Source organism: Hipposideros armiger, unplaced genomic scaffold (assembly GCF_001890085.2).
Source record: "Hipposideros armiger isolate ML-2016 unplaced genomic scaffold, ASM189008v1 scaffold_472, whole genome shotgun sequence".
NCBI classification, from domain to species: domain Eukaryota; kingdom Metazoa; phylum Chordata; class Mammalia; order Chiroptera; family Hipposideridae; genus Hipposideros; species Hipposideros armiger.
Window position 1 is genome coordinate 816,316 of NW_017731822.1, and position 18,899 is coordinate 835,214.

Consider the following 18,899-nt stretch of genomic DNA (forward strand, 5'->3'; position numbering starts at 1 on the left):
TCCCTAAAGGAGTATTCTGCCCAGAAATATGAACTTCTGAGAATTTAGGTCTGTAGACTACAAATGTTCATATAATATCTAAATGATTATTAATTTTTCATGTACCTTCCTTGTAGGTGTCTCTGATTTTTTTTTTTTAGAACAGTCTATGTCCTCAGCTACTAAACTATAAGCTACTTCTGATTGAAGAAAGCTCTAATTTCTATGCTTCTTGACTTCATGGCCTGCATCTGGGCCACGGGAGCAGCAGCTGGACACTGAGGCAAGAAGCAGCGGGCTGCGCTTGGAGCGCGGTAGGCAGGCGGGTTCATGGCTGGAGAGGGGGGCGCCTAGATGCGGGGCTGCTGTCCACGCTGCCCTCCACCTACAGGAAGTGGAATCCCAGCAGTGGCTGCTGCCCAAAGCTGTGGAAAACTGCAGAGAATCAGGAAATGGCGGCTCCACTCACATCCGCCCCCACCCTTACCCACACCCCCACCCACCCCGCAGTGCCTCGACCAGGAGGCTTAGGGCAGGGCGCTCCCCTATCTGCCATTTTCAAAGTCTCTTCATCATTCTCTTCGCTTCCCAACCACCGCTCCTTCTTCCCCTAAGGTTGTCACCTGGCTAAAGGTAAGCTCTCTATCTTCCCCCAAGGTTCTCTACTTTCTCCCTTCAAATAGTGTCCCCTGCTGAGCATCTCAATCCTCATGGCTCCCTAATCATCTCTGCACAGTCACCTCTCAAATTAGTATGTCAGCTCTCAAATTAGGATGGCGAGACCTCGCCTCTCTCTCAAGTTGCTGACCTACATTGTCTGTGCACATTTCTACTTGGATGACTTGCCAAGCACCTCAAACTCAATCCAAGCCAATACATCACCTTCTCACCAAACCAGTTCTTCCTGCTGCCCCTTCTACTTTGGTTTGGCACCATCCTCCTTACAAGCACCCTTTCTTTCCCTCGTTCATATTTCAGCAGTTTTTAAGACCTGTAAATGCTGCCTCAATCACAGCTCTTTATACATCCTCATTCCTTTCAGATCCCACTGCCACCACCCTGGTTCAGTCCCTCATTATTGGTTTCTTATTATTTAAATAGCACCCTAATTAGTCTCCCTCACTCCAGTCTCTTCCTCTTTAGATGCTTGCTCCTCAAAGATATGAGGTTAATCTTTTAAATCAAAGTAGAAACATGTTACTTCCTGATCCAAAAAATGTCACAGGGTTCTTATTGTCCACCAAGTGGAGGGCAAACTCCATGGTATTGAATCCGAGTCCTTCCTAATATGGCCTGTAATACTTTCTGACCTTACCTCACTCTAACGTCTATACCCCATTTTTCATTCAAAGTTAACTACTTGCTGGTCTCCAAACACAACGATTTCCCCACTTCTAAACCTTTGCTTATACTGTGTCCTACCTCAAATGTCTTATCTTTTCATCCTACCCACTCCATCAAAATATTAATCATCATTCATAACCCAATTAAAAAACAGGCAGAGGGCCTGAACAGATATTTTCCCAAGAAAATGTACAAAGGACCAACAGAAATATAAAAAGGTATTCAACATCACTAATCATCAGGAAAATGCAAATCAAAACCACAGTATGATATCACCGTACTCTTGTTAGAATGACTATTATAAAAAAAGATAAGAGATAAGTGTTGGCAAGGGCATAAAGAAAAGAGAAAACCCTGTTGGTGGGAATAAAAACTGGCACAGCCACTATGGAAATCAGTATGGAAGTTCCTCAAAAAATTAAATAGAACTAACATATGATCCAGCAATCCCATTTCTGGTTATTTATCCAAAGGAAACGAAATCAGTATCTCAAAACGATATCTGTACCCATGTTCATTGCAACACTATTCACAATAGCCAAGATATGGAAACAACCTAAGTGTCTGTCAACCGATGAATAAACAAAATGTGAGATAGATATATATAATTCAGCCATAAAAAAAGAAGGAAATCCTGCCAATTGTGACAACATGAATGAATCTGGAGGACATTATGCTAAGTGAAATAAGCCAGACACTGAAAGACAAATAATGTACGTGAAATCGAAAAAAGTTGAACTCATACAAGCAGAAAGTAAAACACTGGTTGCTCTGGGATGGGGGGTGGGGAAAATAGGAAGGTGGTGCTCAAAGGGTACAAACTTTCAGTAATAAGATGAATAAGTTCTGGGGATCTAATGTATACAGCATGGAGAAAATAGTTAATAATACTGTGTCATATACCTGAAATTTGCTAAGAAAGTAGATCTTAAGTGTTCTCACCACACACACACAAAAGGTAATTCTATTAGGTGATTGATGTGTTAACTTGATTGTGGTAATCATTTCACAATTAATAAGTATATCAAATCACCACATTGTATACCTTAAATACATAGTTTATTTTTTCTCCCTAAAAAAAAAAAATCATAACCATCATTCAAAGTTTGGTTGGTTCAAATTCATTGCTTCCATGAAGCATTGCCAGGTTTTTCCACTTGGAAGCTCTCTCTCTATTATTTGGAGCTTCTTTATTTTTTTTTAAGATTTTTATTGGGGGATTGGAGGATGGGAACAGCGCTGGGGAATTGGGAGAAGGGGAACAGAAAAGTTGCTGTCGTTTTGTTCTTCAGTCTAGTTGTGGAGGACGTTGCTTCACTGGCCCAAGTTGGCACCATCATTGCGCTCTTCCCGTGCGAGGCAGATCAGTCGTCGGATTCTGGATGGCTGCTCACTGCGGCTGCTGGCTGCTCACGCTGGCTGCTGGCTACACACGGTAGTCCATGGCAACCCACTGCAGCAGGGGCTGCTGCCCAGCTCCAGGTTGAGCTGTTGTTCAGCATCTTAGCTGTAGAAGGCAGTGTCACTGGCCCTCATATGTGGGATCCGAACCGGGGCCCTCTGGCATCCCAAGCCAGCTCTCAACCAACGCGCCACACAGCCAGCCCTTATTTGGAGCTTCTTATGGTATTCACTACAATTTACCTAGAAACAAGACATAGAAACATGAACACCTTATCTCTGGTACTCAGCTGTAAGTAAGCTTATGTCAAATTTATCTTTGTAGGGCTGGCCAAGTGGCTCAGTTGGTTAAGAGCTCGCTCAAGAGTGTGAGCTCTGAGCAACAGGGTCTCCAGTTCGATTTCTGAGCTGAGCTGCCGCTAAGCTGCCAACAGGTGGCAGGACGGCTCAGCTTAAAAAAAAAAAATTATCTTTGTATCCCCTCATACAGTGCTTCATACAGCAAAATCTGGTCCACATCATTTAGCCCACTGCTCAGTTCAGGTGAATTTTTTTTTTTTTAGCTGAGCCATTCTGCCACCTGTTGGCAGCTCAGCGGCTGCTCAGCTTGGGCCGGGACTCGAACTGCTGTTGCTCAGAGCTCGCACTCTTGAGCGAGCTCTTAACCAACTGAGCCACTCGGCCAGCCCTGAATTTTTTTTTTATATCAAGACTTTTTATTTTATTTTTATTTTGTTCTCATATCAAGATTTTTTTATAAAGAAAACTGATTTATACTCTGGCACAAGCTTCTTATCTCATGGCATATCATTAACAAACAATTCATTGGTACCAGACCACAGACCACACTTTAAGTAGTACTGTCCTAGGACACAGAACCTTTCAATACATATTTTAAATGAGCAAGTACTCTGGGCATGGGGCAGTCTTACCCTTTTCTATTAAAAGTCATTACCAATGATCTTATTAATTAACTAGTTCTCAGATAGTGTCACCTGCTAGGTTCTATCATTAATTCCCTACTGGTCTCTATTAGTTTCCTAGAGCTACTATACAGGTTTTAGTTATCATTTCCTAATGCTGGCAGTGTACAGAAGACTAAAGAGGCAGTGAGTAAGTTAAAAAAAAAAAAAAAAGCCAGGCTACTGTGTAAAGGGGTGCCTAGGCCTGGGTGTAATTATAGTTTGATTTAACCCCTAGAAAAGATGTTTGATAATGTTCTGGTTCACGGCCTAATGACTGACATTACCAAATTACCCCCTTCCATGCTTCAGCACTGTATTTATGGGCTCTTTCATGAATACTTATTTCAAATAGTGATTGAAAAGTTAAGAGAGGCCTCTAGGCACCCCTAACCCATATTAAAGCCTGGTCCACTCTGGAGCCACTGCAGGTCTAGATTTAGACTAAGATGAGCCTAGAGAGAGTTCTTCTTCACAAGAGTCACCTTGGATTTTCTGATTTGAATCAAGTCCAGTAGATGGTCAGCCTGGGGCAGGTGCTTCTGGGAACTCTGTGATCCATCTGGGAGGTCAAACAGGCAATGCCTTTAATACACTCACCAGGAAGCCTACCCCTGTGTCTTTTGCCCTGCACTCCTCACTCAGCGTGCACCTACACACCGCAGACAGAACTCAAATGCTTTTGCAGACCTAACAACCCAGGTTTTGTTTAAGCTTGCAATGTTTATTTTATTATCAATAAAATCATACAAATACATGAAAGAAAATGTCCAAAATAGGGGAAAGAACTTTTTAAAGTCACAGTGAAATGAAACTAAATTTAAAAAAAAAAATCTTATTCCCTCAGCGTAGTACCAACTCCAAGGTCAACCATTATTGCACTATGAACAATTACATGTCAATTTCAAATTCTTTTTAGACATGCTTGGGTTGTGTGAAGGTGAGTATATGTGTGTTTTTAAGTTTTAGTAAGTTATAATTCATTCATTCATTCATTCATTCATGCTTACCTGGGTATACAAATCTAAAAGCCACAGTCCCTGACATCATGACGGTCCTTTGTCTGGGATAAGGGGTTTTAAGTTTCTTTAGAATCTTTTTTTCAATCTCAAAAGAATTCTAACATGCATGTACTCCACATATAAATCAGATAAGTGATGCTTTAGTAGAACCTAATTTCATCATTTCAAATTGGTAATATTTATTGTGAAATACTAATTTGTTTGTTACCCTCTCTCTGCCCACATCATTCCACATCCCTCCCCAATTTAAGCAAGTGCATGGCTTCATGTTTCTTTGCCTCAGGAAGTTTTGCAAGTGGACAACAGAAGCTATTCCACCCTTTAAAGGGGTCCTAGTGGTGTTACAGAAACAGGAACCTGAAAGCTTGTTAAAAATGTGAGTTCATGGGCCCCGCCCAGCCCCTGGAATCAGAATCTCTGAGGGTGAGGCCCAGGAAACTCTTTTAACAAGTTCTTCAAAAGATGAGTACACCCATTAAAGTGTGAGAACCCCTGGGTTACAGGATTCCTGAGGCAGAGGGATGAGTGGTTGCCTGTTGGGATAAGGAGGAAGAGAGAAAGCCAGTCTGGAGGGCAGGCAAGTCTCCAGGGCCACACAGGAGGGGCTGTTGAGATCTCAGGAAAGGTGGTCCTGGGGTTCCCAGCCCAGTAGAGTCCCCTCCTGCCCCCAGGACAGGAAAGAAGCAATGTGTAGAGGGACTTCAAGGCACCACTAGAGACCTTGACAGTAAGGAGGGTCAATGTGTCCACAGTGGGAGCTCTGCCCCAGCCCCAGCCCCAGCACTAGATACTGGACCCTACTGGAACCTACCACATTTTGAGGGACCCCAGTGCTGACTGACACACCCATCATGGGACAAAGCCCACAGTCTGATTTATTTTTATTAAAAAGAAAAGAAGAAAAAAACCAAACAAACAAAAAAACCCACCACCACCCAAAAGAATAAAGAACTGGAGAATTCTTGCATATCTGACATTGTAAAATTGCAATCTGAGATTCTTCCCCACCACATGTATCATAAAGTCAATAAGTGAGACAAAGAGCCATTTCAGTGAATACAAACATTTTAGTTGGGGATTATGAATGACACTTTCAGTCTTCTATCAGCCTCATCTGCTAAGGTATTTCTTTCTTTCTTTTTTTCTTTCTTTCTTTTTTTTTTTTAAAGATTTTATTGAGAAATCGGGGAAGGGAAACAGACAAGTTGCTGTCCTTTGGTTCTTCAGTCTAGTTGTGTAGGACGGCGTTTCACTGGCCCATGTTGGTATTATCATTGCGCTCTTCCTGGCTGAGGCAGATTGGTTGCCAGCCATTGGATGGCCGCTCATGGTGGCTCACAGCTGCTCACACCAGCTGCCAGCCACTCACAGTAGCTCACGGCAGCCCACTGCAGCCCCACTGCAGCCTACGCCATTGCTGGCGACTCATGGCAGCCCAGCTCCAGGTTGAGCTTTTGTTCACCATCTTAGCTGTAGAGGGCGCAGCGTCACTGGACCATGTGAAAAGCAAACCAGCCTCCCTGCTGCTCAGAGCTGGCGCTCCCAAGCCAACTCTTAACCAACTGAGCCTTTCGGCTGGCCCACGGTATTTCTTTATTAGGGATTTTTTTTTTGCACACTATGAAGGAAATCTTCATTCACACTGATATCAAGCATGGGGTTCATTTGTGCTGTGTCACTTGAGTAGGCCTAATGCAGAATTACAACTTCTCTAATACCATTTTGAAAAAGTTAACATATCTGTAGAGGTACCCAGATTGCACCCCCAGAAGGTCTGATTCAACAAGTCTAGGGTGGGATGTGGGTCAAAGCCTGTTGGGGCTTCCATGACCATAGTAAGGCATTGGCTCAACCCTGGGCACACATTTGCAACACTCAAGATCCTTTTAAATAATATGTAGGCCTGGCTCCACTCCAGACTACTTATCAGAATCTCTAAGGGAAGTGGGCCTTGGGTTGTTTTTTTTTTGGTCTTTTGTTTTAAATTAATAGACTTTATTTCTTAGAGCAGTTTTATGTTTACAGAAAAAGTGAACAGAAAGTACAAAGAGTTCCCATATACTCCCTCCCTGACCCTCCACCCTTCACAGTCTCCCCTACTATTAATATATTGCACTGGTCTATCTGTTACAACTGCTGAACACTGGTGAATTGATGAATATTGGTACGTTATTATTAGCTAAAGTCCATAGTTTACATTACAGTTCATGCTTTGTGTTACACAGTTTCATGGCTTGCCAAATGCGTAATGTCACGTATCCACCACTGTAGACACACAATGGTTTCAGCCTTGCTATTTTTTAAAAACACCACAGGAGATTTGTAGGTACAGCCAAGTTGAGAACCACTGATTTAACAATTATCAAAGACCAAGAACAAAATAACTGAGAACTTTCCCATATTTGTCTTTTTTTTTTTAATTCCTTACCTGGTTCCCAGTAATGATCAACAGCAAACTAAAAACAGATGGGGGTTCAATTTGAATAAAAAGCAATAAAATGATGCGTACTCAAGTAAAACTGTTTTGATATTATTTGCCGGTCAGATTGGCAAAGGTCTAAAAGTTTGCTAACACACTACATTGGAGGGTACTCTCTGATGTTGCTGGTGGAATGGAATTTGGTAAAACTTCTGTGGGGGATCATTTTGGCAATATCTACCAAAATTACAAATGCACTAACCTTTGCAACCACCAATTCTACTTCTAGAAATCTATCCAATAGATAAATGTGTAAAGGGGCATATGTGCAAGGTTTTTTATTGCAAAATTGTTTGTAATGGCAAAAGGTTGATAATAACCTAAATGTCCAATAGTTAGGGACTGGATAAATAGATGATGGAACATTCATACAAGACACTATATAGGCTAAGAAAGGGTGCTCTTTATGAACCATTATGCAAATATCTTAAATAAATAAGTAAATAAGTGAAAAATGCAAGGTACAAAAGAGTATGTAATATTCTACCATTTGTGGAAAAAAGTAAGGGTGAAAAGTAAATATACAAATTAATTTGTATAATTATATAATTATGATCATATTGGAACAATCTACATGAAGCTAGTAACACTGGTTGCCTCAATGTGGAGTAGCTGGGACAAGGATTGCAAAGAATATACTGGATTTGTACACTCTGAATTTTGAATCATAAGAATGTATTATATTATAAAGAATTTTTCTATGTGCCTGTCCTAGGGTCCAACAATTTCACTTTTAGGAACTGATCCTTTGGGGAAAGAATTAAATGATTGTGCAAATTTTCATAGATAAATTTTAAATATTATTATGTGACAAATAGTAAAAATTTTATAAAATTTTCCATATTATAAATTTTCATTTATAATACAGAAAAATAAGAAATAATTTATACGTTCAAAAACAGGCATTGATTATAAAAACATTCTACTTTGAAATTATGAAATACCATGTTGCCATTTAAATGATCTGGGAGAAGTACATTCATGGTATAGAAAAATGTTCATGAGACTTTGCTGAGATTTTAAAAGGCAAACAAACAAACAACATGTATTGTATTTTTTCATTTAAAAAACATTTATAGGGACATAGAAAAAAGACTGGAATGTGGTTTAACAAAATTTGACAATATTTCTCTGATATAATTATGGTATTTTTATCTCCTTTCAATTCTTCTATATCTTCTGATGTTTTCTCTTTTACAATGAGCATGTGTTATTTATATAATTGTTTTTTTTTAAGCAGGGAACAGATTGTAGTTTTTAATAAACGCACTTTCTACTAAAAAAATAAATAGTTCCCTACAGAAATGGCTGGCGCTCCACTGACTTCAGAAAGATATCTAAGAGGTCCATCGATGGGAGAATTTGGACTTCAAAAAGAATGACAGCAAAGGATTGCATCTTAGGAGGGCGTTAGGGATTCATTACCCTGAAAACTGATAAATAAAAGAATTAAAAGTTTATCCTGGCTCTTTTATACAAATTGTATCTCAATGTAACCACTATTTGGTGAGGGGTAGTTTGTCTTTATGGATGTATTCCAGCTAATAAATGAGGAAGGAATGATAGAATTAGAATACTACCATTTGCAAACCCTTAATGAAATAATAGATTTAGGTAATGATCATTAATGGCCACTAATGCTACAAAAAAGAAAGACATCCCAATTATGATGTGTCTCCAGATAGAAGTACCCAGCACCACCTATGAAATTTTTTTGCCCAAGAACCCAAATGGATCAGATCAGAACTCTTGACCTAACCACTTGTTCACAGGAAGTACAGGGGACAGAAGAATATGCTAAACTGTCATCAGCCAATGTAATCTGCCAAATACAGAATGTGGGAAATTATATAGGACAAATCATCCAATTTCTTCAAAAAGAAATAGGAAAAACAACTTATGAATAAAGGAAACTTGAGAGACATTTTGACCAAATGTAATGTATGAATGTTTGAGCCTTGATTAAAAAAAAACTAAAAGTAAAATATCGTTCAGGAGTCAACTGGGAAATTTGTATGCTTGCTGTATATTCAATGATATTGAAGAACTATGGAGAATTTTCTTAAATTGTGCTAATATTGTGATTATGTTTTTGCTTTTAGAGGTATATATTAAAATGTTACAAATAAAATGATATGTTGTGTGGGCAGAAAAAGTTTTCTTTCTATCCTTCTAAATTCTGGCTGGACTAATAAATTAACATGAGACAGATTAAGAGGAGAAAATTACCAAATCTATTATGTATGTATATATGAGGGCGTAAATATATGAGATCCAGGACACATTGGGCAGTTGAGGTGTACGAGATCTGACAATTAAGTTCGTGAACTCACTCTAGAAAAAGTGTTACATACCTCATTGCTGAATATAACTATGGTCACCTTCTAAGTACTCCCCTTGGGAAGCTATGCACCAATGCCAGTGCCTAGTCCACCCTTCAAAGCAGTTTTAGAACTCTTTTTCTGGAATGGCCATCAGAGCTGCCGTCGTGTTACCCCTGATGTCCTGAATGTCATCAAAATGTCTTCCTTTCAATATTTCCTTTATCTTAGGGCAAAGAAAGAAGTCATTGGGGGCCAGATGAGGTGAGTAGGGAGGGTGTTCCAATACAGTTATTTGTTTACTGTCTAAAAACTCCCTCATAGACAGTGTCATGTGAGTTGGTGCATTGTCGTGATGCAAGAACCATGAATTGTTAGTGAAAAGTTCAGGTCCTCTGACTTTTTCACGCAGACTTTTCAGCACTTCCAAATAGTAAACTTGGTTAACTGTTTGTCCAGTTGGTACAAATTCATAATGAATAATCCATGATATCAAAAAAAGGTTAGCAACAGTGTTGCTACAAGTTCTCAAACTTAATTGTCACACCTCGTAAATGCCACTCTAGTCAAAGGGCAGGGAGGCAGGATTTCAAGGGAATGATAGGCAATTCATAGGTAGATGAGGAAGGGCAAACATGTGGTAAACAAATCTTTTCGCCCAGAAACAGTGGCAAACAGCAGGGAGTCTAACAAAGAGGCTGGCTTGCATTCTCCCAGTCTGCCACACTTAATTTCTTACATTCTAAGGTTCCCTTCCTGAAGCAGGTTTTTCTATCTGAATTCCTGTAAGCAAGTAAGGGGTGGGGGGAGTCAAAAGGTTCTTTCTGAGTCTTTTGTTTCTTAAAAATAACCAGCTTAGGGCTGGCCGAGTGGCGTGATGGTTAAAAGCTGGCTTAGGACGCCAGAGGGCCAGGGTTCGGATCCCACATATGAGGGCCAGTGACACTGCTCTCTACAGCTAAGATGCTGAACAACAGCTCAACCTGGAGCTGGGCTGCCATGAGTCCAGTGGCCTGTGATGGCATAGGCTGCAGCCCCTGCTGCAGTGAGTTGCCATGGGCTACTGTGTATAGCCAGCAGCCAGGGTGAGCAGCCAGCAGCCGCAGTGAGTATCCGTCCAGAAGCCGGCGACTGATCTGCCTCGTCTGGGAAGAATGCAATGATGGTGCCAACTTGGGCTAGTGAAGCAACGTCCTCCATAACTAGACTGAAGAACAAAACGACAGCAACTTGTCTGTTCCCCTTCCCCCAATTCCTCAGCACTGTTCCCATCCCCCAAATCCCCAATAAAAAAATCTTAAAAAAAAAAAAGAGATATTCCTTTAAAAAAAAAAAACAGCTTAAAATAACCAGTGTCCCAAAAGGGCATATTTGCGGGTGGCAAGCTCTGTTTTCCCTCAATGTATGGGATTTCCTTCAAAATAATCCAAAAGGGGCAAGTGGAAGTGGCTGGGCGTATACTTAAAAGGAAACTAGCCATGAGTGGTCATTGTTGAATCTGTTATAAGGGCATAGAGATTCATTATACTAGTCTCTTTACTTTTGGAAACATTTGCAATATTCCATAATAAAACTATTAAAAGAAAACGACACCTGCCTCACCCCTACCCCCCTGCCTAAAGAGTGTGGTGGGGTGAGGCCTGTCAACTTTTCTTCTGGGACAGTAGGGAAGGGGAATTGAAGAGACTGAGTGGCACTTGGGAGCTAGTATAGGGATGAAAGCCCTCAGGGTTTGAGTTGGTGGTGACAGCTTTGGATCATGGATCCAGCGGAGGCCTAGAGCTGGTAATGAAAAATAAAAACGAAAAGCTTTTGGGGTAGACCGCAACAGATGTAAGGCCTGTTCTATCAGCCTGTTGGACTTCTCTGAGCAACAAGCTTGTCAGCATCATGTGTCCTTAACTCTGAAACAGTAAAAAGAGCTATTTGCTCATTTAACAAACACACATGACAGTCTGCTAGCTGAAGTGGGCTTATGAAAACAGCAAAGACACAATTCTGGCCGTCAGGAAACTCACAATGTTATAAGAAGGCTAAAAAATGCATTTGGAACATCGTACTGCTGGTACAACATTGGAGAAGCGCCTAAGTTTGCCTTTTGGAAGCAGGGAAGCTTTCACAAAAGAAATAGCTTCTAAGTTAAAACTTGAAGACTAAGTTGGTGTTTGCCAAGAGCAGAAGGATTTCAGGAAGAAGGAAATGAATTTGCAATACATAGCATGAAACCGTAAACGCTTGTTCTGGGAACTACACGCATATTTGTTTTGCTGGAGCACAAGGAGGGGGTCCTATGACCTGTCCCCTAGCCCGCCACGACCACCATACTTTATCTCCCTTCTAGGCCTAGGTCAGGGGAAGGCCTTTAGTCTGAGATCCTTTCAGCCTTCTAAAACTAGTTTCCTGATAGGAAAGGGAGAGGAGACTCCAACTTCAAGGAAAACTTATGGTAACAAACAGGGAAGGTGAGAAGGTTTAAAGGCCCAACAAAAACACCTGGTGTGAAGGGCAAAAACCTACTTCCTACAATTATAGACCCTTGAGCAATGAAGGAAGATGAGTCAGAAATTTTCTTAACTTCCTGCAGCAGCAAGGCTTTGCATCCAGGGCAGATTTATATTACCAGTATTGACTTCCAAACAACAACAAATCCTTCTCTCTTTTTATTTATTGCTGTACAATTTAAGTTTGATGCACTTATTTCAAAACTACAGATCATACATAAACGATATAATAAAAGGGTTGTGAGTATACTATTTGAGAAAAGCCATAAGGAATCAATTAACATTACAAAACTGTGAACAAAACGTATCTGGAAAACACGTGTGTAGCTTTTTTTTTTAATTGGATTTTTTAAAGGTTTCAGACAAGCAAGGCCTTTGCCACGTGCCTTGCACAGTAGTAAATTCTTCGTAAACATCCGCTGAGTGGTTTTACACAATCGCGCTCCCACGCATCACGAAGAACCAACCCTCCCGTTTCTCGGGCGGTCACTTCCCCTGGTTTCGAGGACTCCAGGTCACGGGGACCAACGTGGCGCAAGCATCGCGTGGGGTGCCCACACCCGCTCCTCGGTCCGCAGACTCCTCGGGGTCCCGGGACCACCCAGCTGCGGGTCCACTGGAGACTGTCTCGGGCACTAAGTGGGGAGGAGCCCTCACGCACCTCGCCAGCGGCCGGGCGGAGGAGAGGCCAGGAGCCCCGCCCCTCCCGTCGCCCCGCCCCCGTCGCTCCGCCAGGTGCGCGTGCGCCGCTACCGCGTCGCGCTCTTTCCGGGCTCCGCGGCGAGCGGTCTCGTCTGTGCAAGTCGCGGCGTTCTCACACTCGCGCGCCCTCAGGTCCCCGCGAGTCGCCCGGCCCCCAGCCCGCCCTGCTCCTCATCAGCCCGGCGGAGGGGCCATGGCGCAGCGGCGGCGGCGGCGGCGGTCCGAGGCCGGCTGCGGAGCCCGCGGCGCGCTGGCGCTGCTGGCGTTGGCCCTGTGCGCGCCCGGGGCGCGGGGCCGGGCGCTCGAGTGGTTCTCGGCTGTGGTGAGCACCGAGTACGTGGACCCACGGACGAACCGGACCGTGTGGAGCGTCTCGGAGAGCGGCCGATTCAGCGACAGCTCGCCCAAGGAGGGCGCGCTGGGCCTGGTGGGCGTCCCGCACGCGGCGGACCGCGACCCCGAGGGCTGCGCGACCGACACGCGCTTCCTTGTGTCTCCACCCTGGGTCGCCCTGGTGGCGCGCGGAGGCTGCACCTTCAAGGAGAAGGTGTTGGTGGCAGCGCGGAGGAACGCCTCAGCGGTGGTGATCTACAACGAGGAGCGCCACGGGAACGCCACCTCGCCCATGCCCCACACGGGTGAGCCGGAGCCGCGGGCGGTGGAGTGGTGGGGTCTTTGCAGCGCGGTCATGGCCGACGGCCTTCTGGTCTTCCATGGACCTCCTGGTGGCCCCTGGCGGTCCGGAACTATTAGGGAAGCACTAGATTTGCTTGGTGTGCCCCCGGTGGTGCTGCGGTTAGGAGGGCGGCCAGCCTCCCGAAAAGATTAGATCTTTGTCTTGGGCCCTTCAGGTGAGGTGCCCTCCAATGGGGAGAACAGAGAAATTAAAACCCACAGAAGGAGGAGTTGTGGTTCTAACCTGGAAAGTCTTAGGATAGCTCATCATAGGTCCCTTTCTCCTCAGCGTCTCGCAGAGTCAGGTCGGGTAGGAACCGAAGCTCTCTGAACGAGCGCACTCCAGGGTCTGGCTGTCCCTTCACCAGAGTAAAGTGGTGGCTTGGTGCCACTGTGGTTTCTTGACTTGCATAAAACGTCTCTGAATATTGTAAACTGAATAAGAAAATCTGGATTTAACTCTTGAGTCAAAAAGCCAGGACTTAAATTCGGGCGTGTTGTCTCATTTACTAAATATAATATAAAGGTTATGATCCTGGCTCCACTGCTAATCAGATTTGATTTCAGATGAAATTTTTAAAGCTGTCTTCAAGAAAAAAATCTTGCTCTCCCGTGAGGTGAACCTTCCTACGTACACACATTCCAAGGCACGAGGTTACATTTTCAAGCAGTAACGGTAGTTTAAAAGTCTTATTTTGTAGGAGAGCATCCTCAGAACTGAATTCTGAGTGCTGTGTGATGACCACACAGCAGAGAATGTATGTCTCTTCTGCCTTAGAAGAGAGCTCATAAGTCATTCTAAACTTAAGTGTTATTAAAATTTCTTTTTGAAGTCCTGCATCCTTTTTCCTGTACTTTTGTTTTTCACTCTGTTTTGGCTTCCTGAATGCAAGTTCAGAACCTAACTGTAAAGTGAGGACAGAAAAGTGACTTTGCATGTGGCCTGTTGTAGCAGAGTGGTAGGAAAAGAAGTCCGTTGAGAGGTGAGGAAGTGGAGGACTGTTAGAACAACTCTTCCAAGAAGGTTGACTGGCGGGGTTTGGAGGTGCTGAGAATCCAGCAGAAACTGTAGGGCCAGGGAGGATGGAAGGATGGACGGTGGTGAGGCATATTTGAAATTGGATGGGAGTGATCTGGTAGAGACGTAGCAGAGAGTAGAGGCAACTGAAAGATGAAAGAGTCAGGCCTTTGAGAAGGCAGGAGGCGGTGTCCAGGATACTTATGGAGGGGGATTGGCCTCAGATAGTACAGGGAGTGTTCCCCAGTTGCAACAGAAAGGAGAAGTGGGTTTGGAGAGGAAGTGGAACAGATGGCCATGTGATAGAAACAGCGGTGCAGTTATTCCAATGATTACAGATCTGCCTAATTGTAATTGTCGTACCCAAGCCATGTTTCCACAAAACTCGCATGAAAAGTCCTGTCAGATTTCACATAGCATTCCAGATACAACCTATCGCTAGTGTTCCCCAAGTTTGGTAGTTTTGTCCAAGAAAAGAGGTTCTCTGATTCTGGGTCTTTGCAATCACTTGTCAGTCTACAACATCTTAATGTAGACCTTTTCTTTCCAATGGCAGGCCTACAATTTTCTAAATCTGTTTACTGATTTTTTTGGTAATGGAGCTAACATCTCCTCAGGCTCAGAGTGCTTACTCTGACCATAGTTCAGCAACCTTTCTTGCTTATATTACTAACATAGAGTTTATCCAGACCCAGAAAAACACCTCATTGGTGTTTACTTTAAATCCTCTCAGTGTGAGCTCCTGTTCCCATTATCAATGTCTATTCTAGTTTCTTTACTGGGAGAAAAAGTCTGTCTGAGGATAAAGACAAAAGGAACCGCAATTTTTTTTAAATGTGTAAAAATTACCCATTGTGTAGACACTGTGCTTGGTATTCTCCATACAACAGCGCACGTTATCCTCCTAACAGCCCTTTTAGGTGGGTAATTTAACCCCATATTACCAGTGAGGAAACTGACTCTCCAAAGAATATAAATAACTGGCTCAAGGGAACAAGGTGATGTATGGCAGATCATTCTTTGTTGTGGGGCTGTCCTGGGCATTATAGGATGTTTAGCAGCATCCCTCACCTCTTAATCATTAGATTCCAGTAGCACCTCCCCAGTTCTGACAACCAAAAATGTGTCTAGATGTTGCCAAATGTTCAGGAGGAGAGGGGATGACAAAATTATCCACCTTTTTTGAACTGCTGACTTAAAGAGAGATTAATTTGGTAGCACATTGACTAATGGATTACACAGAGGAAAAGGTGGAAACAGAATCCAGTTAGACTGGGGGTCTGCAAACTGTGGCTCGCGAGCCACATGCGGCTCTTTGGGTAAGTTCCGTCTTAAAAGTTTGCCGACCCCTGGAAGAGCCAATACTGTTCCTCACAATAATTTAAAAATTATTCAAGAGCCATAAATATATTTTTACATAATCACCATTATGTGAATAATATCCTTTACAAATTTTATAAATGAAACTATGATAGTTTTATATTCATTTTCAATTTTACGTCAGAGCTTGTGACTTAAGAGCCGCAGTTTGTCGACCCCTGGGCAAGTCCAAGTACAAATATAAGGGCCAGTACTCTAGTGGTGACTGTAGAGATGGGGAAAAATGACCCTTATAGAACCTGGCCCAATTGGGAAAAAGTGACCCTCATAGAACCTGGCCCAATTGGGGACAAGGGTACAAATAATGTATCATGATTTTTGAGAATGGAATAAAATTATGAATGGGATTAAGTCAAAAGAGGAACCAGCTTTGACACACATGAATTTGAAGTGTTTACACAGACCCTCAGAAGGTACCTCAGACTTAGGTTTCTTGTATTTTGCCAGAATATGTCTAGAGCCACGGTAAAAACCTCAGATTCAGTGCTTCTCAGTATTCCTGTATCACACTGGTGCCCTACAAAACAGGTAGAGATGGCTGCTTGTCAGATTGAATCATGACAGTCTTGGGGAGAAAGAATATCTCCAGTTCTCTTTAAACCTGTTGCTTGACTACTAGAATCCAGGGTAAGATATTTTGGATTAATATCAGTATTTTATTGTGGCTCTAAAATAAATCATGACTTGAAGATAATATTTTGTCAGAACAACTGTAAGTACTGTTATACTAGTGCCTGGAGTTGATTCCTTTTAGCAGACAGATAATGAGCCAAGTGTTGTGCCTGCTCAGGGACAGACATGTGGAAGACACATTTTCTGCCTTTGAGTAGTTTGCGGCCTAGTGAGAGCGAGAAACAGAACTTTCCAGACAGAATGGTTTGGGCCTTGACAGAGTTATGTGTGCAAGTACTTAGGAAGCATAAAGGAAGGAAGGATATCTGATGCAAATATTACAAGGATGACTAAGAGTTAGTTTGAACAAGATGGGTAAAAATTGATACCAAGTCAAATAATTAAAAAAAGCTTTCCTACAGTATTCACCTTAGTGTGTTTCTTGTTGATTAGTAAATAGGATGGTTCTAGCTGAAATCTTGTCATGGCTTTTTAGGAGTGGCACTTTCATTTTGTGAACAATTGCTTACTACCATATTTCCCCATGTATAAGACACACCTTTTTTCAAAAAATTTGGGGTCTAAAAACTGGGTGCGTCTTACACAGTGGTTGTAGATTTTTTTTAACTTGCATTTCCCGCTGAGGACAAGGCAATATATGAAGACAGTGATTCGTTATCAGACACAGATGAGGACATGCTCATGGTTGGGAGTTTTGACAGTGATGAGGAGTTGTATGAATTTTATGATGAATAAAACTTGAGTTCAGTAACTTTATGTAATACATTTTTTTTCAAATTTCGGGCCCCAAAATTAAGGTGCATCTTATACATAGGAGCGTCTTATACATGAGGAAATACAGTAAGTGCCAAGTACTCAGATTTTAATTTGGAATGTATTTTGGTGCTGTAGGAATACAGAAATGGCATCTTACAGCCTCACAGAAGGCGGAATTAACTAGGATAGTTCCCAGAAAGATTGAGTTTTGAAGAACAAGCTGTTATAGAGAAGATGTCTCTGGGCCTGTGTCATGTGCGGTATGGGTGGCTGGTTATAGGACATTCTGGGTGGCACATGAGCACTGTAAAAGGCCGAAGGTCAGAGATAAAGTAATGCATTTAGGAGAACTGCCAAGAGTTCTCAAGAAGACTGTTGAGTAGTATATTCAACAAATACAAAACACTTTTGAGCAAGCCAAATTATCCAAAACATAATGTTGCGTCTGCTCGCTTACGGCAAAGAAGGAATTCACAAGTCAGGTAAAAATATAGTAGGAAGATTTATTAAAGTAGGAGAAGAGTTTGCTGGGCAGTCTGCTGGAAACTACTGCATCGAGTCTTTGTTTGGTCTCAAGTTCTGTCTTTTCTAACAAGGATGTCAATTGCTTTTGCCTGCTTGGCTTTGGGGTGGGGGAAGCGGTTAAGCTGGTTGTCGCCACTTTTGCTTACATTATGTAAATTTAAGTTGGAGCTAGTAGTAGATCACAAACAGACGCAAAACCTCGCCCAAGTCTCCAGGGCCTGCATGACTGAAGTAAACAGAACTGATGAAAACTGCTTAGTCAATGTATAGGAAGCAGAATCATTAACATTTGGTGGAAATGAAGGGAAGAAAAGAAAGCTTTCAAAAAGTCCCAAGCTAAATTACACTTGTTAAATTATACCAGAGATCCAAATCTCAAAATAGAAGATTTAGTGCCACCATTACAATCCCCTTTCTTAACACATAATTTAAAATTCCAGGAAGAGAATCAAATTTATTTTTGAGTCCTCCTCATTCATCCAAGCTAACCACAAAAGTATTATGTAAAATAGCTTCAAATTTCAGAGACATTTGCATTCATATTTAGTGTACTATTTCCCCTGCAAAAGAGTCTATAATATTCTCCTTGTTGGATCGTTTCCACTGTAATGCTAGAAGATAAGCCAATTTTTCAGATCGATTGATTCAGAAACTCTTCTATGGGTCATCGCTGCGTGATGCTAGGCAACAAAAACTAATAAAAACAGGTAGTACTGGTCTAGTGAGGGAGAGAAACCTATAAATAAGCTATAGTAGGTGTATAAAAAGAGATGTACCTCAGGCATTGATGCATTGCATACTCAGAAGGGCAAGTTTTGTTGAAAAGCCTTAGGTTGAGCTTGTGCTGAATCTTAAAGATTTAACCGGGAATTCTCCAGCTTGAGGGGAAAGTTGGAGAGAGTATAAAAGTTAAGTTAGTGGGGGGGCGGGGGTAAGAAACGAAAGTCCATGGAATTCTCTTGCTAGAACTTTAAAATGTATTTCTTGCTGCCCAAATTAGTTTTCTAGAACAGAAACTCTTTTTTTTAAGATTTTTATTGGGGAGTTGGGGGGATGGGAACAGTGCTGGGGAATTGGGGGAAGGGGAACAGACAAGTTGCTGTCCTTTTGTTCTTCAGTCTAGTGGTGGAGGATGTTGCTTCACTGGCCCAAGTTGGCACCATCATTGCGCTCTTCCCGGGTGAGGCAGATCAGTCGCCGG

General features: G+C 42.3%; 1 protein-coding gene across 1 annotated transcript in view; it reads left to right on the forward strand.

Moving 5' to 3' along the window:
- Positions 1–12,410: 12,410 nt before the first annotated feature.
- Positions 12,411–18,899, forward strand: part of RNF149 (ring finger protein 149) — a 40,354-nt gene continuing 33,865 nt past the window's right edge. Inside the window, exon 1 of the mRNA XM_019666525.1 lies at positions 12,411–13,349. Coding sequence (XP_019522070.1) covers positions 12,905–13,349 — 445 coding nt within the window. The 5' untranslated portion in view covers positions 12,411–12,904. The remainder of the gene's footprint in view (positions 13,350–18,899) is intronic.